We start from the raw sequence: 26,019 nt of genomic DNA, 5'->3' as shown, positions 1-26,019 counted from the left end.
GCTTCGTTCTCAGGCTGGCTTTCCCCAAGCGGTGACAAAGATGGCCACCAACATCTCCAGGCTTGCATTCCTGGTGACATCAGTGGGAAGAAAGTGTCCTTTTCCCAAAAGTCCTGGCAAAAGTCCCAAAGCTGACTCTGATGGGCCATACATGTATATGCTTATCCCCAAACTAAGGGCTGTGGTCTAGAGTTACCATTCTCTGATTGGCCAAACCTAGGTCACAAGCCCAGCCCTAGAACTGAGGGTAGAGCTGGAAGTGCTAGAGACTCACAGAGAGGATGAAGGAGGAGTGGTTCCCAAAGGAAAAATCAGGTTGTCACTACTGAACCATGGTAAATGGTTTTTGGGCAGGAGAAACAATAATGTCACCCCATCTCCCTCCCTTGTGCTCCAACTGCACATCTTAGTAGTAGCTCTTGGTTTAGCATTTTTCTCATGGGATTATTTACTTTCTTGGCTCCCTTTCTGTGGTAGGTAGAATTCTAAGATGGTCCCGAGGATCCGTGGTGTATACATACCTTCTCCTAGTTATTCATTACAACACTAATCTAGATGTTCTATAGAAGAATACTGAAAATGTAATTAAGGTACCAAATAAACTGACCTTAAAATGAGATTACCCTTGGTGGGCCTGACCTAATCAGGTGAGCCCGGAAATGGAATGAGGTTCTGACTAGCAAAGGAGATTCAAAGGGTGAGAGAGAGTCAACATGGAGGAGATTCTCTGTTGCTGACTTGGAAGATAGAGGGGGCCACATGACAAAAATACAAGCAGCTTTGGGGCGCCTGGGTGGCTCAGTTGGTTAAGCGACTGCCTTCAGCTCAGGTCATGATCCTGGAGTCCCAGGATCGAGTCCCGCATCGGGCTCCCTGCTCAGCAGGGAGTCTGCTTCTCCCTCTGACCCTCCCCCTTCTCATGTGCTCTCTCTCTCTCTCTCTCTCACTCTCTCAAATAAATGAATAAATAAAACCTTAAAAAAAAAAAAATACAAGCAGCTTCTCGGACCTGAGGCTGGCCCCTGGCTGACAGCCTGCAAAGAAACTGGGATTTCAGTCCTACAAATGCAAGGAACTGAATTCTGCCAATGATCTGAATGACCTTGGAAGTAGATTTTTCCCCAGATCTTCCAGAGAACTTGACCTTCATCAGTTTCGTGATACCCTGAGCAGAAAGCCCAGTCACAGTGCCAGACTTTCAACCTACAGATTTGTGAATAAATGGGTATTGTTTTAAGCTGCAAAGTTTGTGGTCAATTTTAGGCAATAGAATACGAATATGCTTCCCATGGACTCTAAGATCCCTGAAGTAGGAAACCTCTTTTGGATTTCCTTAACTTCCCCTCAGGAGGACCTGAAACATAGTCACTCTTCTTGCTTCCAGTCCCACTATCTGTGAAAGAGATGGGGAGACCTGCTCCTCATCATTCTATCCACACACTCTAAATCTCAACTCCTCCGCCCTTGGTGGCCTAGCCAGGAGGCTACTCTGCTTGGCCTTCCACAAACAGCCTGTGCCCTGCCAGGTCCGGGAGGGCAGCTTGACCAATCTCTGCTTCCCAGGACTCAGGGACCTTTGACCAATCTATTGATCTGGACTCCTGGGCAAGCAGCTGGGCTAACAGACAGACACCATGAGGGCTCTGCTGTTCCTGGGGTCCCTGCTGGGAAGCCTGGAGTCAGCGCTTTTGGTGAGGGCTTTGGAAACCAGGAGGACTACGCTGGGATGGCCCTGGGCGTCCCTATCACAGCCTTGGCCTCTGCTCATGTCCTTTTAGTCCAGGTGACTGGAAGGCCTTTTTGGAAAGGCATGAGTAACCCATAAGGCCCAGGTGGAGGAGAGAGAGAGAGACAGCCAGAGCTGGTGGATATGAGGACATGGCCTTCATTTCTGGGGGAGGGGACCTTAAGGAGTCAATGGGAAGAGGAAGGGTCTAGGTCTTTTGAGGAAATTTCTGCATTTCTGAGATGTGAGAGGAAGCTGAGAACTGGCATGGGATCAGAGGCAAGCTATGACTTCTGGGAAAATTCCCTGCCCTCTTCTCTCCCTTGTAGATTCCACCTTGGAAAGCCCCCAAGGAGCATAAGCACAGAATGGATGAACACACAGTGGGTAAGTACCCTGGCTGCATCTCCTAAGAGACCCTTGGGGGGGAATGAGTATGGTGGGGAGTGTGCATATGGCGATTTGGGGCCCTTGGAGCAAGGGGAGGGATTCTGGGTACTCTTCACTTTGTCCCCACTTTGGCTGGCATTCAGACCAGAGTGTCCACTGTGCACCAGGGCTGGTGCCATGGGCACTGGGGAGCCAGAGTGATAGTGAACTGTGTGCTCCTTGAGGGCAGGGCTTGAGCTGTATCTGAGTGCCCAGGCCAGTGCCTGCCAGTCTTTTTTCATTTCCCTAGCCTCTCCTCTTCTTCCCCTTCCCTCAGTACCTCTCACAGTTGGCACCAGTCATACCACACAGAGGTCAGGGCCCTTGATGGACAAGGAAGGATCAGAGCAGGGCTCTGGAGCTTTAATGCCTCTGAATCCTGGCTTCATCACTTATGTGCTGGGTGACTCTGGGCAAGTGACTTGACCTCTCTAAGCTTCAATTTCCCCAACCATAAAGGCTGGTAATAGTAACACCTCTTAGGGTTGTGGACGAGAAATGAGTTGTTAAACGATGTGAAGCACTCAGCCCACAGACTGTGGCATGGTAAATGATTAAACTGTAAAAAAAAAAAAAAAAAAAAAAAAATTAAAAAAAGGGCGCCTGGGTGGCTCAGTTGGTTAAGCCACTGCCTTTGGCTCAGGTCATGATCCTGGAGTCCCGGGATCGAGTCCCGCATCGGGCTCCCTGCTTGGCAGGGAGTCTGCTTCTCCCTCTGACCCTCCTCCCTCTCATGCTCTCTCTCATTCTCTCTCTCGCAAAAAAAAAAAAAAAAAAAAAAGTGATTAAACTGTATTAGCTTTTATTTACCAAGCTCCCTTTTGAATGGGGGATGTCTGCATCTCCCCCCTCCTCAAGCCATGCCACAGCTCCCCATTGCCTTCATTCTTCCAGGCACTCAATATTTGCCTAGAATTGTGAACTACTGTGACCCTTCCATGGGAAGCCTGGTTTACTAAGGCCAGGCCCAGCCCCTCAGCATGGCACTAGGGCCCCCCTGCTGGCCTCTGCCTCCTCTCCTCATCCTTCCAAACTGCTTTCCTCTTTCTTGCCCAAGCCAACCTGGGTGCCCTGCCCTTGCCTGACCACCTACTTGAGGTCCTCCTCCTCTCTGTCCATCCCATTGACATCTTAAAGGTCCATCTAAGACTCCTCCCTCCTCCTTTACTCCTGTTCCTGGTTTGGCCCTCAGCAAGTGCCACTGAGCCTTTAACAACAGAATAGCAGCTAATGCTTACTGAGCGCATACTATGTGCCAGACTCTGTGCTAAGTGTTCGATAGACACTGTCTCATATAAGCTTCACAACACTCCTCTGAAGTAGATCGTCAAGTCTTGTCATTCCGGGTTGCCATGTTCTGTAAAGTCACCGAGACCACTGAATTAGCAAATACTGAATGGCTGTTCCTAAAGGAAATATAAGATTAGGTTCCTGTGAGCTCCAGTCACATTTTCATCAATCCTCAACATAAAAGCTTGTTTTATGTGTCCTTCTCCTTCAAGATGCCCTCCTTAATATATTGTTGCTTCATTAATACCAAAGCCGTGGCCAGCAGCACTATAACTCATGCCCGCACAAAGCTTATCTCACACAGAAACACTCTCCGTAGCACCCGTCATGGTCTGCTTGCACTTAGGAACGTCAACATCAACACTATATCTAGGGGCCATTTTCTTTTTCTTTTTTTTTTTTTTTAAAGATTTTATTTATTTATTTGATAGAGATAGCAAGAAAGATCACAAGCAGGGGGAGAGGCAGAAGCAGGCTCCCTGTGGAGCAGGGAACCGGACGCAGGGCTCGATCCCAGGACCCTGGGATCACAACCTGAGCCAAAGGCAGACGCTTGACTGAGCCACCCAAGCACCCCTAGGGGCTTTTTTCAACAGTAAAAGCATCTACCAGAAGCACATGATTTCAAAAATGTGGCTCTAAATAGGCCGTGAAAAGGACACTTCTTTACAGGACAAGAGCCAAAACAAGAGGCAGAGCATTACCTTGTTTCACCTCAGCTGGGGATGTGTGTTTCAGGCACCTCACATTTTTCACCTTTCCGTGCATGTCCATGAATGACCATAAAAGCACCTTGAGAATTGATTTGGGGATTACAAATAAATTTGCACAAGAAGGCAGATTTGCAAATGCGGCAAATAGAGAGGTTCGACGGTACTGTTTTAAAAAATAATAATAGCAATATTTTCATTGTAAAAACTTTAGAAATTACAGAAATGCAAAAGAAGAAAAAAATTCCTCCAGAATCCACCATCTTCTAAAAAAAAAACATTCCTACAAACTTTGGAGCATGTACTTCTAGATTTCTTTTTTATGAATATGTAAATATATTTGTACAAAAATAGGACCACATTTGACATGCTTTTTTTTTTTTAAGATTTTATTTATTTATTTGAGAGAGAGAATGAGATAGAGAGCATGAGAGGGGGGAGGGTCAGAGGGAGAAGCAGACTCCCCGCCGAGCAGGGAGCCCGATGCGGGACTCAATCCCGGGACTCCAGGATCATGACCTGAGCCGAAGGCAGTTGCTTAACCAACTGAGCCACCCAGGCGCCCCTTGACATGCTTTTTTTAACTTGGTCTTCATTTGAAATTATGTTTTCTGTACTATTATATCTGCATCACTAAAAGTGATTTTTATTATAAAATATACATAAAATTTACTGTCGTTTTTAAGTGTACAAGTCAGTGGTATTAAGCACGTTCTATTGTCCTGCAAAATCACCACCCTCCATTTCCAGACTTTTTTCATCTTGGAAAACTGAAACTTTTCAACTGTATAGTTGACCCTTGAACAAGGTTAGCAGAGCTGATGCCCTCCCTCCCTTGCTGTAGAAAATCCACATAGAACTTTTGACTCCCCCAAACTTAACTACTAATAGCCTGCTGTAGCCTACTGACCAGAAGCCTTACTGATAATGTAAACAGTTAAGACATATTTTGTACATTAAATGTATTATAAATTGTATAAAGTAAGCTAGAGAAAAGAAAATGTTATTAAGAAAATCATAAGGAAAACACATTTATAGTACTGTATTTATTGAAAAAAAATCCACCTCTAAGCAGACCTGTGCGGTTCAAACTTGGGTTTTTCAAGGGTCAACCATACTATTATCATTGCCATTTTACAGAGGAGGAAACCAAGGCTCAGAGTGGTCAAGTGACCTCTACTTTCAACTAGTATTTATTAAGTGCCTGCTTTGTGGCAAGCATTCTTGGGGGGGGGGGCAGACTTGCCCAAGGTCACCCAGTGAGTAGATGGTGAAATCAAGAGTCCACTCCAGCTGTCTGATTACAGAGCTGAAGCTCTTTTTTTTTTTTTTTTAAAGATTTTATTTATTTATTTGATGGAGAGAGACACAGCGACAGAGAGACACAAGCAGGGGGAGTGGGGGAGGGAGAAGCAGGCTTCCTGCGGAGCAGAGAGCCCGACGCAGGGCTCGATCCCAGGACCCTGGGATCATGACCTGAGCCGAAGGCAGAGGCTTAACGACTGAGCCACCCAGGCACCCCAGAGCTGAAGCTCTTAAGCAGGAAGCCGTCTTGAATGCACAGTAATCTTTTCAAGAGTCTCCCTATTTTCCAACCAGACCCTGAGGGGTGGCACCTGGGCAGGGGGCATGGGAATGTCATCAGGGCATGTGTTATCTCTGCAGTTCTCACGGTCACAGGGGAGCCCTGCTACTTCCCCTTCCAGTACAACCGGCAACTGCACCATAAATGCATCCACAGGGGCCGGCCTGGCCCCCGGCCCTGGTAAGACTACCCAGGGGGGGTTGGAGCAGGGGCCTGTGGGAGATGGATTCTGCCCATCCTTCTGCCCAAGGAAGCCTGCTTGGAGAGAGGGGGCTTTGATAGGGAAGGGTGGGCCAGTCCCCTGGGCAGAGCAGGGAAGCTTCATCTCTTTCTACAGGTGTGCCACCACCCCCAACTTTGAGCAGGACCAGCAATGGGCATACTGCTTGGAGCCCAGGAAAGTGAAAGGTGCTACACACGACCTTTGGGGTGGCCCAGAGCCCTCTTCTTCCCACTAGTTATTCTCCTGGGTATCATCAGCCCCTATACATCTGGTATTCTGGGCCCATCCAGACCCTTCCCTCCCTGCAGAGGGGAAAGTTCTAGCTAGGAGAAGGTAGCCCCATTTTGCAGGTGAGTAAATAAAGCATGGAAACTCGGGAGTGCCAAGGTCACAAGCAGGTTTGGTAGGGACTTGGCCCCCATGAGCCAGGCTGTCTGACTCAGACTCCTCACTCTTCCTTGCACCGTGTCCATCTCTCAGACCACTGCAGCAAACACAGCCCCTGCCAGCAGGGAGGGACCTGTGTGAGCATGCCACACGGCCCGCACTGCATCTGTCCAGAACACTTCACTGGGAAGCACTGCCAGAGAGGTAAGCAGGCGGAGAAGCCAGGGGAGGGGGCGCGGGGAAAACAGGGCAGTCCTGGGCCTACGGAAGAGGTCTCCAGATCCCCAGAGACTTGGCAAGATCCCAGCCTCTCCTGAGACCACTGCCCCCACCCCTCTGTCCCCAGAGAAGTGCTTTGAGCCTCAGCTTCTCCAGTTCTTCCATGAGAAAGAAATATGGCATAGGCTTGAGCCGGCAGGTGTGGCCAAGTGCCAGTGCAAGGGTCCTGATGCCCACTGCAAGCTGCTGGCCACCCAGGGTGAGTGGAGGGCTCCGGAACTGGCCTGGGAGGAAGGCCAAAGGCCAGGAGGAGAAGCTGTTAGGAAATCGGGCGGTGTGTCCAAGGAAAGGGGAATTCGGGGGGGGGGGGGTCTCTGAGCCCAGAGGTGGCTCAGAGTGCTCCATCTGCCAGCCTGCCGCACCAACCCGTGCCTCAACGGGGGCAGCTGCTTAGAGGCGGAGGGCCACCTCCTGTGCCGGTGCCCAGCTGGCTACGCTGGACGCATCTGCGACGTCGGTGAGTCGGGGTCTTGGGGGAAGCAGAAGCTTCGCCCCCAGAGAGAAAGGGCTCCCGGGGCGGGAGTCGGGAGAATGGGGACAGGGGCTGAGAGGGTGGTGGGAAAACATACCGCTTCCTGCCTGCAAGGAGCCTCCTCTCTCCCCAGACACCGAGGCGCGCTGCTACGCCGGCCGCGGGCTTCATTACCGCGGTAGAGCCGAGACTGCGCTCTCGGGCGCCCGGTGTCAACCGTGGGCCTCAGAGGCCACCTATCAGAAAGTGACTGCAGAGCAAGCGCTTAACTGGGGACTGGGCAACCATGCCTTCTGCCGGTGCATTGGGTGGGGGTGGGGCGGGTAGGGCGTCCCCCTCTGCCCCAGGGCCCTCTGGGGCTCCTCGCGCTTTAACAGCGCCCCCTCCGTGGTTATAGGAACCCGGACAATGACACCCGCCCGTGGTGCTTCGTGTGGAGTGGCGACCGGCTGAGCTGGGAATATTGCCGCCTGGCACAGTGCCAGGCCCCAACCCTGGCGGCTCTTCAGAGCCTGTCTCCAACCTGGATCCCCTCTGGGCACCCGGACCTTCCCTTGCCCTCGCTTTCAGCATTGCAGATGCCTCAGCCCCCGACCCCAGGTAGCTGGGAAGGGGCGGGAAGTCGGAGGGCGCTCGGCGAACTACCTTCCAACCCTTGGTGCGGCTCCCAGCACTCAGCCTGGGCTGCTCCCACAGTGCCCAGTTCGGGCTGCGGACAGCGGCTCCGGAAACGGCTGTCCTCGGCGAGCCGCGTCGTCGGGGGACTGGTGGCCCTGCCCGGGGCGCACCCCTACATCGCCGCGCTGTACTGGCGCCACAGTTTCTGCGCCGGCAGCCTCATCGCCTCCTGCTGGGTGCTGACGGCGGCTCACTGCCTGCAGGACCGGCGAGTCCCCGCCCGCCCGGCGCCCCGCCCGGGACCCTAGCTCCTCTCTCCTACGTGCCCAGCTTCCGCGCGACACCCGAACCCTTGCCCTACCACCCCCCATCCTTCCCCAGCGCCCCCAGGAGGAAGCTGAAACCCAGCAAGGGGCTCAGGAGCAGGAGGCCAGTGGCCGGCTCTGAGCGCGCTTCCCTCCGGCCCCCCTCCGCCCGCAGGCCCGCGCCGGAGGAGCTGACGGTGGTGCTCGGCCAGGACCGCCATAACCAGAGCTGTGAGCAGTGCCAGACGCTGGCCGTGCGCGCGTACCGCCTGCACGAGGCCTTCTCGCCCATCACCTACCAGCACGACCTGGGTGCGTGGGGGCGCCCCCGCGGCGACGAGGGGGAAGGGGGGGAGGGCTCCGAGTCCCGGCGCCCGGGTCTCACCCTCCTCCCCGCCTGCGTTAGCGCTGCTGCGCCTGCAGGAGAGAGCGGACGGCCAGTGCGCGCTCCCGTCGCGTTTCGTTCAGCCGGTGTGCCTGCGGAGCCGAGCTACCAGCCCAGCCGAGCCCGAGGCCGCGCTCTGCGAGGTGGCCGGCTGGGGCCACCAGTTCGAGGGTAGGCAGAACGGCTGGGGGCGGCAGGGACACCTCTGGCCACCGGGGTAGGCGAGAGAAACCCGCAGTTTTGGTACCACTAGGGACAGGTGGCGTTGACCTCCTGGGTTGGGAGGACTTGCAGGGCCTTTGTCTCTGCAGTCCCCTCCTGCCAGGGCCCGGGCTTCACTGCTGGGGGGGGGGGGGCAGTGTCCCCAAGTCTCCTAAGGGGTACAGAGAGAATCACACTTTCTCTTGGTTCTTTCTGGGCGCTGCGATGCAAGGGCTAACAAGGATGCCGGCCTTGCGGGGCAGTCGGTTCGCTAATTGGGGTGCATTGTTCTGAGTCGTTGGGTGGTAAGTGGGGGTGGGGTTCCAAAGCAGTCCTGCTCCGACCCGCCCATTCAAATCCCGGCTCTTCTCTGGTCTCAGTTTTCTTGTCTATGAAATGGTGTTAACAGCAACTCTCTTCCTCACGGGCTTGCTGCGATAGAGGCCAATTAGTGGGCTGCAAGCAGAGTCGCGAGGGGTGTGAGGAAAGCGCTCTCGGTTCGCAGGGGCGGGGGAATATTCCAGCTTCCTGCAGGAAGCGCAAGTGCCGCTCATCCCTTCCGAGCGCTGCTCCGCCCCCGACGTGCACGGAGCCTCTTTTACCACCGGCATGCTCTGCGCTGGCTTCCTCGAGGGTGGCACCGACGCCTGCCAGGTGAGCCCATGGGCCGGATTGGGCTCAACGCCCTCCTCCACCCGGTCAAGTGCAGACCCCAGATCAAGGGTGCTGAGCCACGTGTCCCCGACCCAGGGTGACTCCGGGGGCCCGCTAGTGTGTGAGGACAAGGCCTCAGAGAGCCAGCTCATCCTGCGAGGTATCATCAGCTGGGGTTCGGGTTGTGGCGACCGCTACAAGCCAGGTGTGTACACCGACGTGGCCAGCTACCTGACCTGGATCCAGGAGCACACCAGTTCCTGACCGTCCAGAGACTCGTCCTTCCCTCCTGTGCGATTCTGGAGTGGAAGGGTGGCTGGCCCATGATTATGGATGGCAAGGATTGTGTTCCATTCCTCTTAGCACCATCAGCTCGGCGCCAGGCATGGAGTAGGCACTCAATAAAATGCTTTTGAAAATGCTTGAGAGGCACAGCTCTGCAGGGGCCCCGATGGGGAATGCCAAGACAGTAAACGGGTGCACTTCTCCACACCCCTCAGGGAACAGGAGCTGTTGAAATCTTAAGCAAGATCTAGAGATTCATGTCCAGTTGATGTTTACTAAGTAGTACTGTGTACCAAGCCCTGAGCAAGGTGATTCCATATATTATTCCTTGTTTGAAACTAACTTATTAACATTTAAAATTTGTAGAACAGAGGTTCTCACCCTCTACTGTACACCAGAATCATCTGGGGAGCTTTCTGAACCTATGCCTGAGATCCGCTTCAGATCAATTAAGTCAGTATCTCTAGGGATGGGGTATGGTATGGGTAGCGTATGTTTTTATAACTCTCCGGGTGATTCCATGTGCAGTGGAGGCTGAGAACCATGGTCAGAAAGGCTTAACATTAACACACTGGTGTGGACTCAGAGCTGGCAATGTGGAAGACACCCCCCCACACCCAACTTGCACTAGGGCAGTGGGGCTCAAAGTGTGCCTGGACCACCAGCAGCAGCATCAGCGGAAAACTTTAGAAACACATATATTCTCTGGCTGCCTCCCATACTACTGAATCAGAAACTCTTTTGAGTTGGGACCCAGCACTCTGTTTAACAGATTTCCAGGAGAGTCTGATGTTCCTACTGTTGAACCAAACTGGGGATCCTGGGGGTTGAATGGTTACCAGGCTGAGAGGTCTGGCTGTCCAGACTTGCTCTCTTTCTTTTTGTTCTTAAACCCACGTGTACACTGTGCTTGGTGAGCCAATTAAGTTAGTTTTTCAAGGGGGGCTTAGACGTAGGCGATTTCCTCTTTTTTTTTTTTTTTTTTTTTTTTAAGATTTTATTTATTTATTTGACAGAGAGAGACACAGCGTGAGAGGGAACACAAGCAGGGGGAGTGGGAGAGGGAGAAGCAGGCTTCCCGCTGAGCAGGGGGCCCGGTTGGGGGGCTCGATCCCCCGACTCTGGGATCATGACCTGAGCCGAAGGCGGAGGCTTAACGACTGAGCCACCCAGGCGCTCCGCAGTTTCCTCTTTTAGGCTAACTTTACAACGTCACCACGCCTTCCCCTCACCCCACGTATACATTCTCCAGTGTACGTAGCCTCTCTGTGACATCGCCATGCCTCAGTGTCACAACTCCGCCCGACGTGCGTCACAGTGTCCGCGGTTCCAGGCACATGGAACAGCCGGATATCGCGCGAAAGTGCGCCTAGACGCTAGGGGTGCGCTTTGAGCCGGAATGGGAGACTGGAAAAGCTATATCAGTGCGGTGCTGCGGGACCAGCGCATTGACGACGTGGCCATCGTGGGTCACTCGGACAATCGCTGCGTGTGGGCATCGCGCCCCGGAGGCCTTCTGGCTGCCATATCACCGCAAGAGGTGGGTGTGCTCACGGGTCCTGACCGGCGCACCTTCCTGCAGTCAGGCCTGAGCGTGGCAGGCCGCCGCTGCTGCGTCATCCGCGACCACTTGCTGTCTGAGGGCGATGGAGTTCTGGACGCACGCACTAAAGGGCTGGATGGGCGCGCGGTCTGCGTGGGCCACACCCCACGTGTGCTCCTCGTGCTCATGGGCCGGCGCGGCGTGCACGGGGGCATCCTCAACAAGACAGTGCATAAACTGATCAAGGGGCTACTCATGCAGGGCACCTAGCAGGACAGCTAGGCTGCCGTGTAGCTGGGCCAAAATAAACTGCTGGGCGTGGCTGGTTCATCCTATGTTTGCGAGCAGGGCGGTTGCAGATGAGAAAACCAGTTTCCCTGAAAGATTCTTGCGGGGGTGGGGGGGGGGGGGGGTTGGTACCCGATGGGGCTGGGATTCTGAGTCCAGAGGCTTCCCAGCCTCCTGTACCCTCTTATCCATGAGAGCCCTGCAGAGGCCTCTGGCCTGGCTTCCCAGAGTCCTTTCCCAAAAAACTTTGCACACCTCTGTGCAAGACACACTATAAAGGGAGCCCCTCCCACATCCCTCCCCAGGTGCACCCCAGGTAGGCCCTATGGGATCAGGGAGTCAGGCTGGAGGCCGGTGTAACTTCTCACCCCCTCCACTTGGCAGGAGGAAGCCTTTGCAAGTGTTGTGAGTGGGTGGTGGAGTAGGGCCAGCTCTGGGGCTCCCAGTTTCTTGCATTTCCTCTCACATACCCCAAAGGGAGTGGAAGGAGAGCGCATGTCCAAGACCATCACAATGAGGTCTGGGGCCCTAGGGCCTTCCTCCCCCCTTGCTGTCTAAGGAAGAACTTAGGTATCGCCCACCCCTTGACCCTCACTCTGCAGGCCTCAGCTCCAGGGGCCCTGTGGAAGAGGAGGAATTAAAAATCTTGGACGGGTTTAAGTGAGGCTTGGTTTATTGCCCAAAGGTAAAGGACAAAGGTGGGAGGGAGGGTTGCTGGTCCCTGCCCAATATGTGCTGGGGCCCCAGGGTATGGCCTCTCTTGCCCATTTCCACCTTCCCTGCCCCACCTCAGTGTCTCCTGACAAGCCCCCACCTGTCACTAGTTTTCTGGAACACTAATCTTATCCCAGAAAGGGGAAGGGAGTCCAGAGGCAGGGAGAGACTAGAGGAAGTCAGCTGGATGGGGTGGGTGGGGATGGCGCAGAGAGCCCTCTTTATACTTGCCTTGGGGGTGGTCCCAGGCCCTAGGAGGGACTCCCAGGAAGTCTGAATCAGGGGTTGGACTCATTAAGGCAGGGTTAGGTGGATTGTTGGGGTGAGCTTGCAGGAAATAGTGCTGCTGAACCCCGAGCCATGGCCTACCTCCCTCCCCAGATGGAGAGCACACAGACTTGTAAATGCATAATGAGAATTTAATTCCTTTTTCACCATGCAGTATCGGGAAAGGGGGTTGTGGCAGTGCTGCAGAACAGCTGGTGAGGATGAGGAGAGTGGTATAATAGAGGAAGGAAGGTGACCGGGAGGGGTGAGAACTCAGCCAGTGACTCAGCACCCACATCTCTGCACAAGCAAACAGCCGCAAGTCATGTCCTCAGACCCACCCTTACTCCCGCTCCGCCAAGTCGGACTTGTGTGTACAGGAGAACCAAGCGCAGGCCTCCCAACAAGACCCCCTTGTGGGCCAAGGACTCAAATCATAGCCAGGTACCCTGCAGCCTGCACACAGCTCCCCACAGGTGCGTCAGTCCACACATGCAGGATGACACACGGTCTCACCTGAGCATGCTTACACACACACCACACACTGACTCTCAGTCACACAAGCCCAGACCCCTGAGGACCCACACAAGGACAGGCCCGTGCCCACAGTGCACGGACACGCCCCTCTGCCCTTCCACAGCGGGCACCAAGCACAGGCCCTTCCCTGCCCCCGGTGGCACTTGGGGCCGCAGGCTAGAGGCGGGTGGCATTGTGTCGAGCAGGCAGTGCCAGGCGGGGGGACGGGGTGGCGGGGGGCAGCTCCTCCAGGAACACCCTGGTGGGCAGCGGGGGGGAGCGGGGCTCAGGCCTGGCACAGCACAGAGTGGCGCGGGTGATGAGGCGGTCCAGGGGCTGCAGGGAGTGCATCCAGCGGGGCAGGAAGTCCCACGTCTGCAGCCACTTGGGCAGGTGGCTGGGGCTGCGATTCTGCAGGACACTGACGAGCACCACAAAGGCCAGCAGGGCCCCAAAGGGCGCGCCCACACCCACCATGGCCCGCCAGCCTGCCATGGAGACGCCGAACACCAGCGAGGGCAGCAGCAGGAAGCACAGGAGGAGGTAGAGGACGGCAAACCAGCGGTACTTGGCGGTGCGCTTGCCCAGCGCCTTGGCCATGCGGATGGGCAGGCGCGTGCAGGGCACCGGGTACCACAGCAGGATGCCCGAGATGTTGAAGAAGAAGTGGCAGAGGGCGATCTGTAGAGGAGAGGGCAGAGGGGCTGAAGTGGGCGTGGGCTCTGGCTGCCCATCATGCCAGCTGGGGTAGATAAGCGAAGCCTGGCCTGGCCTGGGCAGCAGGAAAATCAGAGCTGATGTGCTCCTGGTAAAATACCGAGACGCACTTCTGGACCAGGTGGTAAATAGATGCTGCCCTAACACTACACATTCCCCCCCACTGACCCCTCTCGCAAATTGCCCAGCAGATCCTGCCCAAACCCAGCAGCAGAGAGATGGATACTAGTTTCTGGCTCGGCAGCTCTGGCCTTCTGATTGGTCTGAGCCCTGGCCCCAGCCCCAGGCTTGTCATTACTCCTTTGCTCCTAGGACAGCAACCCCTTTGCCATCTGCCCCCCCTACTTGTCCTTGGTCCCCAAGAATGGGCCAGCCCCTGTCGTGCTGCAGCCCTTCCTCAGAGTGCAAATCCCACTAGCTGTTGTTTGTGTGCTTATCTGAGTAGTTTGCGCCTGGTAGGTGCTAAGGTCTTGGAGGTGGCACCAGGCCGACTTTGCCCCGTGTGGTTTCCACAGAGCCTGGCATAGTGGGTGGCCCCCAGTAGGCAGTCAAAAACCTTGTTACATGGTGTCCCACCCTGGGTCAGGTGCCCCGACTCAGTCCCAGTCCTGTCTTGCCTCTGGCAGCCACCCTCCCAGACGCACCTGGAAGGAGCTGGACAGCTTGTCCCTGGGGCTGGCCAGTGCGGCCAGGACGGCCGTGGTGGTAGTGCCGATGTTGGAGCCCAGTGTGAGGGGGTAGGCCCTCTCGATGCTGATCACACCCAGGCCTGGGGGCAGACGGAGAGGATAGGTTCTCCCCGGGCCCCTCCCTCAGCCCTTTCCCTGCCAGCCTGCCCCCCCCCCCGCCTTGCCATGGGCACTCACCAATGAGTGGGGTGATGGCTGAGGTGAACACAGAGCTGCTCTGGACAACGAAGGTCATGCCGGCACCCACCACCATGGCAAAGTAGCCTGTGGCCCAGGTGAAGGGGGCAGGGAAGTCTACGAGGACACCCCCGTCCCAGCAGGGTCAGTAGGAGGGCATTGACAGAGTAGCCAGGGCCTCCCCTAGGGAGGAGGGATTGGATGCCTGCTTCCAGGTGGGGCCTTGTCAGTGCAGTCCCCTGCTCAACTGCGGTGGCTTCTACTCGCCCTCCTTGATCTTGGGTTAAAGGCCCTTCTCAGCCTGGTTCATTCACACCATTGCTTCGACTGTTCCCTCTGCCCAGAATATCCTCCTTGCTTCTACATGTTCCTCTTTGGGGCTCAGTGCAGATTCCACGGCTGCTGAAAAGCCCTCCCTGACCCTTGGCCCTCTGGCCAACTTTGTTTCTCTCGTCCCTAAGCTCCCCTGAATCCACCTGACTCCAGTATTTGTTACGCAGCCTCCGCCAGGGCCGGGCACCGTCCCCAAAGCCTGAAATGAAGCTTGAGATGAAAATCAGATGGTGTCATTCCCCTGCCCCAACCCTTCAAGGGCCCCCATTACCCTTAATAAAGTCCAGGCTCTGAACACAGCCTGTGGGGGCCCTGTGGTCTGCTCTATCCCTGTTACCTTGCCGACCTCTCCCTGCCTCGCTCACTGAGCTCCCACCACACTGCTGGCCACCTTTCTGCCCAGCTGGTCCCTGCCTCTGTGCCTTTGCACCTGCTGTTCCCTCCGCCCCGAACACCGCTCAGCCACATCCGACAACTCCTCATTTCGGCCCCCTCACGGAGACAGCTGACTGCCCATTGAAAGCAGCATCTTCCATATTCTCTATTTGTCACTTTTGCTTTCTCCTTGGCAGTCACTCCTCTATCTGAATGTATCCCCCTTGACCATTTATTTTTCATTGTACATCCATCTCCTCCTCTGGGCGGGGAGTCCCCTGAAGGTAGGATCCATCTCTGTGGCTCAGCTCTGTATCCTTGGCACTAGCCCATGCTTGGGCACACGGGTGTGAGTACTTGTTGAATGAGTCAGTGGCCTCTGAGAATCTGTTTTGAGCCACGTACTCGAATGGAACCACAGCCAGAGGAGGCGCAGATCCCCAGCTGCCAGCACCTTGGGAGCCTCAGATCTATCTACACCCAACCCAACTCCTTCTTTGTTCACAGGGAGAAACTGAGGCTCAGAGATGGCAGGGCTTCACTCAGATCACACAGCAAGGCAGCGGTGGGACTTAGTAAGATTTGGAAGGTCCCGTCCTGGGGCCCGCACACCCAGGTTTTGGGGGCTCACCAGTGTTGATAACCTTCTGAATGACCTTAGCCACCTGGCCCTTAAGCAGAGAGTTGAGCATCTTGACGAGGAGGATGAGGCAGGTGCATAGGAGCACCAGGGAGCCGGCCAGCAGAATGAGCCCCACGGCCAAGTCAGGCAGCCCTGTGTCCACGAAGATGTGGTTGCCTGGCAGGGGGGAGTGTCAAGCTGCTGAGAGCTGAACCCCTACAGCTGATTCCCAGCCCCCCACCTTTGCTGCCCTCTCGGGATTGGAGCCTAAGATCCCACCTCAGCCCCCTTCAGCTTCAACAGCAGGGCCTAGCCAAAGCCCAGGAGCTGAGCTGGTTGACAGCTAGCTTTCCTGGGCCTGGTAGCAGCAGTGGGGGGGGTTTGGGGGGGCAGACCTTCCTCTGCCCAGCTCTGCCCCTGCCATGCCAAACATCTCCCACGATGCAGGCACTCACATTTCTCCACAGTGGCATTTCCAACGGTCCAGCTGTTGTTGGCTTCTGCCCTGGGCATGGGGGTGGGAGCCTAGATTAAGAGGAGAGTGACTTAGGGGTGCCTGGGTTAGGCGTCTGCCTTCGGCTTGGGTCATGATCCCAGGGTCCTGAGATCGAGCCCTGCATCAGGCTCCCTGCTCAGCAGGAGGCCTGCTTCTCCCTCTCCCACTCCCCCTGCTTGTGTTCCCTCTCTCGCTGTGTCTCTCTCTATCAAATAAATAAATAAAATCTAAAAAAAAAAAAAAAAAGAGGAGAATGACTTAGGGACAATTTAGGAAAATGTAGCCTGGGGTTGGGGATAAGGGGGGAGTTAGGGAGAGGAGGGAGGTGGGCCTTCTGGCTACATGCCCTTGGACAGTTGGCCTGTCTCTCTGAGCCTGTCTTCTCTGCTGGAGAGATGGGGGTGGAAATGCCTGCCATACAAGAATCTGGCCATGGTCAGCCCTCTGAATATTCTGTGCTCTCACTGAGGCCCACAGGGGCATCCTGATCCTGTGGCTTCTTGTCCTCATTTTCTTCCACCTCTCCTTGGCATTGGGTGCTTCTGACTATGGCCCTCCTTCCGAAAACTCTCCCTTCCCCATCCTTTATTACCGGTCCCTCTCTCAGTGCCCCCTGCTTCCCCAGCATCTGTGCCCCATCCTCTCGCCTGAGGCTCCATTAGCCCAAGCTCCACTGTCCTCTCGCTCAAATCCTTATGGGAGGGGCGCCTGGGTGGCTCAGTCGTTAAGCGGCTGCCTTCGGCTCAGGTCATGATCCCAGGATCCTGGGATTGAGCCCCACATCAGGCTCCCTACTCAGTGAGGAGCCTACTTCTCCCTCTCCCACTCCCCCTGCTGTGTTCCCTTTCTCGCTGTGTCTCTCTCTGTCAAATAAATAAATTCTTTAAAAAAAAAAAAATCCTTACGGGAGAAGTTAGGGTTCAGGGGGTGGGGGGGACCATCGGTGGGCAGAAGTCCAGGCCCCACCTTTCTTCCATTCCCCACCTACTCCTCGGCGGGGGAGGCCCCCCAGTTCAGAGGGCCCAGGGCCAGGCAGGTAGCCTAAATGAGGGGCTCAGTCTAAGCGTGGGGGTGGTGGAGGGGTGTGTGTTGGGCCTAGAGGGGCAGCAGCCCCTCAGCTCCAGGCCAGTGGCACCATCCAGGGACGTAGCCCCGCATGGCCAAATGGCCCAATTCTACAAGAGAAACCCCATACTTTACAATTATGTGAGGGCCAGGTTGGTCTGGACCACTACTTTGCAGCCTCATTGGTCTGAGGAATTATTCTTTTCTTAAATGCCACTGGGGAGCCTTATCTTTCCTTCAGGATCCCAGCCTTGAAAGGAAAAAATGGGCTGACCTTGGATGAGGAGAAACCATCTCCCAAAGGAAGAACTGAGCCCCAGAAAGGGACACTTACTCCCAGGGCTCCAGGCAAAACGCCAGAGCAACAACTTTTCCTTATTCACCCTCTGCCGCCTCTGGGAGCTGATATGGGCTCTGGTCCCAGGAAGTTCTGCACCCACAGCCCCAGACCTCCCCTGTGCTGAGGGTCGTGTCTCAGGCGGGGGAGCGGCACTTCAATGGCATGGCTCCTTTAGGGTTTATTCCAAACCATGTCATTTATAAAATATATCATAGAGGTAAGAACTATTTCTGGAGCTTGGCTTCAAATCTGGTTTCTCTTAGGGGCCTGAGCTGCTATGAGTGTGAGTGGGGCAGTGTGCTCTTCTGCGTTCTAGCTGGCCCAACCAGGGCCCTGGGGCACCCTCAAACCCAGGCCACAGCTTCAAGCTGAGAAACCGGGATAGAATAGTCTCTGGTGGGCTCTGCTGGAAAAGCGGTCTGGAAAACCGGTGTTAAGTGCCGCGAGGGTGGGAGGGAGCAGGTGTAAGGGGGAGAGCCGTGTGTTTGCCATCCAGCAGATCTGAGCAAGTCCCATTTTTTACACCAACGACCTGGGGCAAGTCATGCCACCTCTCTGAGCCTGTTTAAAGCAGGATGACATAAGAACTGTTATAAAGGGGCACCTGGGTGGCTCGTCAGCCAAGCGTCTGCTTCAGCTCTGGTCACGATCCCAGGGCCCTGGGATGGAATCCCGCATCAGGCTCTCTACTCAGTGGGGAGCCTGCTTCTCCCTCTCCTTCTGCCTGCCACTCCCCCCTGCTTATTCTCTCTCTGTCAAATGAATAAATAAATAAATCTTAAAAAAAAAAAAAGCTGTTGTAGAGGTTACAGGAGAAAATGTGTGTGAAGTGCTCTCCGCAGGCTTATCTCATGATAAGTCTTCAGTAAGACATCGTGCCTCCTAATCAGGATTAGATCCCCTCCGTCCCTGGGCCCATGTAGGATCATACAGTGGGAAGGATGTGTGCTTATGTGTTTGTGTGAGATTGACGTCCTAGCCAGGATCAATGGCTCCTGCAGGTGTATCTCAGGGTCCTGTTGGGGAAGACCATGGTGGACCAGCCTGGAGCCCTGGGAGGCAGATGATCCCTGAGATAAATGCGTGCCTGACCAGCTTGTGCCCCATTGACCTGGCTGGGCCCAGGGTCTCTTAGGGGAGGAACTTCACGGGGCCCCGGGGGTGGGGGGGTGTCCCACTCAGGGCTGGCTGTGTTAGGGCAGGGCAAGGCTGAGGGCTAAGGCCCCTAGGGTTTTGACACTTGACCTTCCTGCCAGGATTGTGTGGCTCTGGCTGAGCTCATAGGGGTGGGGGTGGGGGATGCAGAGACTGGAAAGTGTGAGAGAGGAGTAGGGGTGGGGATGCCGGAGAGTGGGTAGGCTGCACAGTCAGGCTGGGGGTGGGTACTGAGTGAGGGGAGGGAGCAGGCCCAGGGCTTCCTTGTCAGGAAGGTGGGAGCTCTAGCCTTGACAAATAACTGGGCAGCCCAGGGTCTGGAACATACCCCTAGATGTGCCCATCCTTCCTGGGCCTGGGGGTGGTGAAATCTGTGGGAAGAACAGAATAAATGAGCCCCAGGAGCCCTAAGCTGAAACCCCAGCTGAGCCACTCCCAGCTGTGTGACACTGGACCAAACACTTAACCTCTCTGGGCCCCAGTTTCCTTCCCTGCAGCATGAGGTCTATAACGCCCCCACCTCTTCCCAGGGGCTAGTTTTGAGGAATCTTGGAAGAGAGTTAGGATTTAAGTGCCAGTAGGAACTGAAGGACATGATTAAGCTCACAGAGGACTGTCAGGCTCCAAGAATCCTTTCCCTGGGGAGAAACACACAGGATGTGGGCCTGTGCTGCAGTTCAGCCTGCCGGGGAAGGGGGGCTCTAAGGGCTTTGTTTTTCTGGAAGCAGAAATCACCGTGCCAGCAGCGCCATCTGGTGGCAAAGAGGAGAATTCCTTCTTAGAGCATCACCTACTGCCCCTGGAGCAGTCTCTGGGTGGCTGTGGTCGCCTGGTGGTATTCAGGCCCGATGGGCAGAGTGGGAAATGGACACATATGGTGGGACACCAGACTGGCTTCTGGAAGAGGCAGCGAGATGAGGTTCAGAAGCATGGGCTCCAGATTCCACCAGGATTTTCATTTTACCTCGATGGTATGGACTTGGGCAAGCCTCTCTGAGCCTGGAAAATGGGCCAGTGATAAATCCTATTTCCCTGGTTGCAAGTCCTCAAAGGATGCTTGTTTAAGCCAGGCAAGTATGGTTGACAATCCATAGTGTGAGTACATAAGAAGGTAATTCCCAGGACCGGGGTAGGCCTGGAGGGTCAAGAGGTGTTGGAACATTAAAATTGCCTCTGGGGGGACGCCTGGGTGGCTCAGTCGGTTAAGCGTCTGCCTTCGGCTCAGGTCATGATCCCAGGGTCCTGGGATTGAGCTCCGCATCGGGCTCCCTGCTCCACGGGGAGCCTGCTTCTCCCTCTGCCTCTGTCTCTCTCTCTGTCTCTCATGAATAAATAAATAAAATCTTTAAAAAATAAATAAAAAATAAAAAAAAAATTGCCTCTGGGTTTTCTTCCACCATCTGGAAACCATCAGATTCCCAATACGGCCTTTGGTGACTGGGTTCCTTGGAGACTGGTTTGGGCGAGGTTGGGTGTCCAGTTGGGTGAAGGCTGGAGGCCACAAGGACAGCTTGGAAGGGAGACTCGGTGGCCACAGGAAAAGTTCGAGTCTCGTGCAGGAGGAGCCACAAGTACCCATGGCCGGAGCAGGTACTCGGCTGCGGAGCCGTGTTCCACATGACCCGACCTCGAGAGAGGGTGAGAACAGGGAGCTTGGATGCCACCCCTCAGCTACGCTCAAGCCCGGGAAATCCCATCTGGATACTGCTCTGGAGGACCCGCTCTTCTGGGAGAACTGGGCTGCGAGGCCAGTGCTCAAGCTAGCGGCGTCGGGCGCAGTGGGGACAGCCCCCGCCAAGTGAACTCAGGGGGCTGACTCCACACGAGTGGGAGACGGATGCTCGTGTCCACCTCGCCAGCGCTGCGTGAGGATTCCGTCAGGGGCAGGCTACGTCCGGCGCAATGTTGCCAGGGGCGGCCTGCTGGGCGCGGCTGCAGGTGGGCAGCAGCTCTGTCAGCCCGAGGGAGGGCCTCCACAGCCCAGGAGCTCCCTCCCGTGGCTTGTTTTCTGTAAAGATCAAGCAGTGTGATTTCTGTGTCGTCCAGATTCTGCTATGAAGTGAAGAGGATTTGGGCAATTCACAGAGCTCAGAGAGTGCCCAGGGGGCTGGTGAGAAGGCAGCACTGTGTTTGAGGGGTCACAAAGCCAGCCTAAGGCTGCCCGCATGAGCTTTTTGATGTCAGACTACCTAGAACACTCAGAAGTGCTGAACCAGAGCTGCTCAGATGCTCAGGTGCTCAGATGCTCAGGTGCTCAGATGCCCAGATGCTCAGATGCTCAGATGCTCAGATGTGAAGGAGCCACACAGAGGTTGGGTTGAAAGGATGCTCTCTGTTCACGCTAGGATCAAGGGCCGGTGACATCAAGTAGCAAGTAGGAAGGATGAGGGGGCCAGGCCGTGCCGAGCCTTGGACTTCAGGTTTCCTTCTCTCTGTTCTGAATGGAGTTGCTTCTTGGATGTGATAATTAAGGAGAAGCAAATACCGTGGATTATGGGTTTGATGAAGCACCTCCCTTTCCGTGGCTGAGTGAGAAAGTATGCCGATCGCCTGCTTTCTTGTGAGCCTGGTGTCATGGCAGGTCTACAGGTGTGCTACTGAGCCAAACACATCTCCGTTCCGGGCACAAGGACTCATGGACACATGCCTGTGGCAGTCTCCCAGAGAAGGAGCGCCGACGAGAGTACAGTGGCTGTCGTGTCTCCAGTGAGATCTCCACATGGCCCACTTGTCTTGTTCCTGCTTGTTCAGCTTCCCCAGGCGCCCTCATAGCCTCCTCACCACCTGCTCCCCATGTTACCTGGGCCTCAAAACATGGCACAGCTGAATCATGACTCCCCCTGGCACCCTAGCGGGGAGAAGAGAGCCCTAGACTGCTAGACCTGTCCTCAGGGCCCTGAAATGGTAGGACAAGCTCCGGCAGGCCTCTCGGAGCCTGTTCTCTACCTGTGAAGCCAGAAGGTAGAGCCAGATCAGAGGTTCTCAAACTTGAGCACGGAGCAGACCTAGAGGACTTGTTGAAACATAGGCTGCTGCGTTCCACCCCCCAAGTTCTTTCTGATACGTTTTCCCGATGACATGCCGACTCGAGTTGATTGATAATAGCTGCCTCAAGCCACTGGGAGACTGGAAAGGATTGGCACAGAATTACTTGTGGCCAGGCCTGAGACTCACCCCTGTGGGGTCTGGGTGGCACCAGATCCGGATGAGACTGTGGTTTCTCAGGGACTCATCACCGGTGGCAATGCTGGTAATCACAGACTTGTCCAGCTGTGTGCAAGATGTGGGGTCGGGGTGAGAGGGGGTCCTTACTATCCCCCCAGCCCCCACTGCATGCCAGCCTTGCCCCCACCTGGATGATGAGCTTGGTGAAGGGCTCTGTGATGATCTTGAGCAGGTCAGGGGCGTCGCGGCCACCACAGATGTTGAAGGAGGCGACCACCAGTCGAGTGACATGGTGCAGGTACCCGGTGGCGGCCTCCAGGGGCAGCAGGACCAGAACCGACAGCCAGTTAAAGCAGTCATGCACCGTGGCCCCTGCGAAGGCCCTGGGCAGGGAGGCCATATTGCAGGGCAGGCCGGGGCCAGGATGCACTTATGCTGGGGGCTCCCGGCACCTGGGACCACCCTCCCCCGACACACACAGGCCCCTCACCACTCTACCCCCTCACCGCCGAAAGTCAGTCCTGTCCCCCGCCTGCATCAAGGCCACGATGGTGTTGGTGACAGAGGTGCCGATGTTGGAGCCCATGATGATGGGGATGGCAGAGCTCACCTCCAGCACTAGTAGAAGAGGGGACCTCTTAACTGTGTGAGGACCACCCAGCTCCTGCCCCTGCAACATCTCCCTCCAGACCTGCTGCCCACGTCCCAGCCCCCAGTCCTGCCACGACGCTGCCCAGCCTTGGTGTCACAAGCACATGTGGGCACATGTGATGTGTGTGCGTGCACAGTGAACAGATGCACTGCGTGTGCACATGTGTATCTGAGGGCCCATGTCCTGCATGCAAATGCAGATCTGTGCTCGTGCGTGCACGTGTACACGAGTGTGATGGTTAGCTTCACGAGTCAGCTTAGCTAGGCTCTGGCACTCAGTCAGTCATTCGATCCGACAGTAGATGCTGCTGTGAAGGTATTCCGCAGGTGTGATTCACCTCTACAACCAGTTGACTTTAAGTAAAGGGGATTAGCCTGGATAATCTGAGTGGGCCTCATCCAGCGAGATTAAAGGCCTTAAGAGCAAAACTGAGCCTATCCAGCATTGGCTTCCACCCAAGAGTTCCAGCCTGCCCTTCCTAACAACCTGCCCTACAGAGTTTGGATTTGCTTAGCCAGCCTCACAATCATGTAAACCAATTCCTTGCAATAAATCCTATGTACATCTCCAGCAGAGTCTGTTTCCCTGGCCGATGGAATAAGTGACTATGTGGTGGTATGGAGCTGAGCCTTCCTGGGGCAGGACTCCCCATTTGCCACCTTTCCAGATCTTGAGGCACCCCTCCTGGCTGAGACTACTCCTGGCCATGCCTTAGAAGACAGAGTGGGAGATGCTGGAGTCCTGCTCTTGCCCTTGCCCTTAGCTCCCTGGCCGCCAGCCCGGACACACCCCCTCAGCCCCCTCCAGCCCCCGCAGGCCCCCCGCACTCTTTCCCTAGCCCCGGTGGGCCAACTTACAGCCGGAGGAGACCATGCTGACAACGATGGACGTGGAGGTGCTGGAGCTCTGCACCAGCACAGTCACCAGGATCCCCACCACCAGCCCCGCGACTGGGTTGGACAGGATGGCATTGTCCTTGAAGATGTCACCAGCCACCTTCCCTGAGGAGCATGAGCCAGCATTGCCTGATGCCCTTCAGGAACCCTGTCCCCGTCCCCTCCTCTGGCCCTACCTCCAGCCAGCTGGAAGGCGGAGCTGAGTACGTCCAGGGAGCAGACGAAAAGGTAGAGAAAGGCGAGCATCAGGGGCACCTTGAGGAGAGTCATGCCAGCCCGGCGCAGCTTCTGGGCCAGCCCAGGCTCTGGAGATGCTCCAGTCGTGAGCACACGGGCCAGGGGCCAGGGGCCAGGGCACTGGGTGCTGCTGCCCCTGCTGTCCACCCTCTGCCCAGGCCCACCTGGTTTCTGCTCCTCCTCCAGGGCCAGCTTGGCAGGCAGGGGGTCATGGCGCTCCAGAACCTCCCCATAGGGGCAGCCGTGCTCAGTAAGGGCCACAGCGCTGAGACTGGGGAAGGCGTAGGCGGGGGTCCCTGGGATCCTGTGCAGGACTGGGGAGGGATGCTGGTCAGGAGTTCCCAGAAGCCCTGGGATAGGCAGGTTTGGGGGGGGCGGGCTGGCAGAGGGATGGAGACCTCACCGGGGACGTGAGCAACTGTGGGCACACAGGGTCCAGGAATGGGAGCCGTACTCACCCTGAGGGCTGGGCACGTAGGCAAAGGCTGTCCCACGCATCATGTGTCCCCCTCGGACTGGGAGTGGGGAGACAGTCAGGCCCCCCAGCCTCTCTCCATAGGACATCATCTTGGGCACACACTGTGGGGCAGCAGCAACGCTGACTGACAGCTACCGTGTCCTGGAGACTCACACGTAACCTACTCACCCACCCACTGCCCATATCCACACCCACGTACTCACACGCACAAATACCCACGGTGTGTGATTCCCAACACACACCCAGTGAAGCGCACCCTCTACCCCCACATGTGCCAGAGAGGCACACTCAGGTACTCGGCCCAGATTCATGTATTCATTCATTCAGCGAGTGTTTCTTGAGAATCTGCTCTATCCTAGGCACTGAGCTAGATGCTGAGGTACAGCGATAACTAAGTCCAAGGACAATTCCTGCCCCCAGAAAGCTCCAAGTCTCTCAGGGAGACAGAGGTCAATGAAATAATCCCTCAAATAGAAAGTGGCAATGGGGCAAAGTGTTCTAATGACAGATACAAGTGCCACCTGAGTTCCCCATGGCAAGGAGTGGAGGGGAGAGACGACCAAGCTGAGCTGAACATGAGTAGGAGTTGCCCAATGGATGGCGAGGGAGAAGGGCTTGCGTGCAGGGGCCCCGGGAGGGGAAGGAGCTGGGAGTGCCCTGCAGCTGCAGGGGACCAGGGAACGGGTGTTAGCAGAGCTTGCAGATGTGGGCCAAGGCTGCGCATGCGGGAGTTCTGACCATCCTGAGAGCCGTGAGGAGCCCTGGACACCTGGCTCATGCGACCAGCTGGACGTGCACTCAGGGAGGGGTCCACTGGCCTGGATCCCAAGTTCCTGGATTCCCCTCACAAATGAACTTCTTTCCCCACTTTCCGCCCTCCCTCCCAGCAACAAACGAACACTGATGGCCTTTCTCCCATGAATGAGTTTCAGACCAGGACTGGTTTAGGTAAGGAAGTTTCCCCATTCTATCTCCAATCTGGGAAGCCCTTGGATTGCTTTAGGGCCCCCTGAACTGCCCCGGGAGTTCTTGGTTGTTGGGGTGGGAGTACCCCGGCCTATATCAGCAACCCATACCCCCAGACTCCTATATTATCCCAAAGGCCCTTGGCTGTTTGGTGGGGTTGTGGGGAGCTCCTGAGCTAAATTCCAAGCCCTGGAAGAGCATGAGTCCTCTTTACTTTGGGGGGGTAAGCCAGGCTGGACTGGGACCGAGATGTTATGGGTGCAGGAAAAGGAAGCAGTTAGAGCAGAGGAGAGGGAACGAGGGTGATAGGTTATTGCCTACTAAGACTTGGGGATGGGTTTGGGAGGGGGGAGCCCTGAGCTTACCTTGGGGTTCTGTGTTTCACCTCCTGCTCAGCTGCTTAAGGAAGCCCCAGGGGCCTGAGAAAGAGCTGAGACCCTCCTCTTTATACCCTTGGGTCAAGGGCAAAGTCCCAAAACCCTAGCTGCCCTCCCTCTGTTCCCCGATTAACCTCCCCCCTGAGATTCCTCCCAGTTAATTACTAATCGTCAGCTTTGCTGGGGGAGTCTGTGGTCAGGCTTTCCCTTTCCCCACACAGAAACTCAGCCTGAAGGAGACCCAAACCCAGCTATGGCACATCTTCTGCCCCCAGGCAGAGACCCTGATGCCACTTAGGCACCTTATTCCCAGGGTCCCAGGGGCTCCAGCCCCTTTCCCTCCTTCTTGCCTGACAGGACTCCCCATGGAGTAGCCTTGCCATGCATCTGAATGTCTGTGGG

General features: G+C 55.8%; 3 protein-coding genes across 4 annotated transcripts; 2 read left to right on the top strand and 1 right to left on the bottom strand.

Annotated features, from left to right (window-relative positions):
* Nucleotides 1-1,521: 1,521 nt before the first annotated feature.
* F12 (coagulation factor XII) lies at nucleotides 1,522-9,685 on the top strand. Of its 2 annotated transcripts, XM_035015118.1 has the most exons (13): nucleotides 1,522-1,691; nucleotides 2,056-2,113; nucleotides 5,821-5,920; nucleotides 6,078-6,148; nucleotides 6,444-6,554; nucleotides 6,697-6,828; nucleotides 6,982-7,086; nucleotides 7,235-7,400; nucleotides 7,499-7,987; nucleotides 8,200-8,336; nucleotides 8,431-8,580; nucleotides 9,116-9,264; nucleotides 9,361-9,685. In XM_035015118.1, the coding sequence occupies exons 1-13, from the start codon at nucleotides 1,635-1,637 to the stop codon at nucleotides 9,526-9,528; spliced, it is 1,893 nt and encodes a 630-aa protein (XP_034871009.1). In that variant the 5' UTR covers nucleotides 1,522-1,634; the 3' UTR covers nucleotides 9,529-9,685. The 2 variants fall into 2 exon arrangements, with proteins under 2 accessions (XP_034871009.1, XP_034871012.1); XM_035015121.1 differs by lacking the exons at nucleotides 1,522-1,691; nucleotides 2,056-2,113 and adding an exon at nucleotides 5,576-5,718.
* A 984-nt stretch (nucleotides 9,686-10,669) lies between these two features.
* Nucleotides 10,670-11,409, top strand: PFN3 (profilin 3). The gene has a single exon (XM_035012624.1). It carries the CDS (start codon nucleotides 10,949-10,951, stop codon nucleotides 11,360-11,362), a length of 414 nt encoding a protein of 137 aa, XP_034868515.1. The 5' UTR covers nucleotides 10,670-10,948; the 3' UTR covers nucleotides 11,363-11,409.
* A 1,645-nt stretch (nucleotides 11,410-13,054) lies between these two features.
* Nucleotides 13,055-24,363, bottom strand: SLC34A1 (solute carrier family 34 member 1). Its single transcript, XM_035012612.1, has 12 exons — nucleotides 24,255-24,363; nucleotides 23,961-24,110; nucleotides 23,736-23,864; nucleotides 23,521-23,664; nucleotides 22,518-22,629; nucleotides 22,199-22,394; nucleotides 22,021-22,116; nucleotides 16,246-16,315; nucleotides 15,800-15,967; nucleotides 14,461-14,577; nucleotides 14,239-14,363; nucleotides 13,055-13,558 (listed from the first exon to the last, which is right to left on the bottom strand). The coding sequence occupies exons 1-12, from the start codon at nucleotides 24,361-24,363 to the stop codon at nucleotides 13,055-13,057; spliced, it is 1,920 nt and encodes a 639-aa protein (XP_034868503.1).
* Nucleotides 24,364-26,019: the final 1,656 nt, after the last annotated feature.

Source organism: Mirounga leonina, unplaced genomic scaffold (assembly GCF_011800145.1).
Source record: "Mirounga leonina isolate KUSES-001 unplaced genomic scaffold, KU_Mleo_1.0 Mir_104, whole genome shotgun sequence".
Lineage (NCBI taxonomy): Eukaryota > Metazoa > Chordata > Mammalia > Carnivora > Phocidae > Mirounga > Mirounga leonina.
The sequence above is the reverse complement of the archived record's forward strand: the minus strand, read 5'-3'. Positions and strand labels throughout refer to the sequence as shown.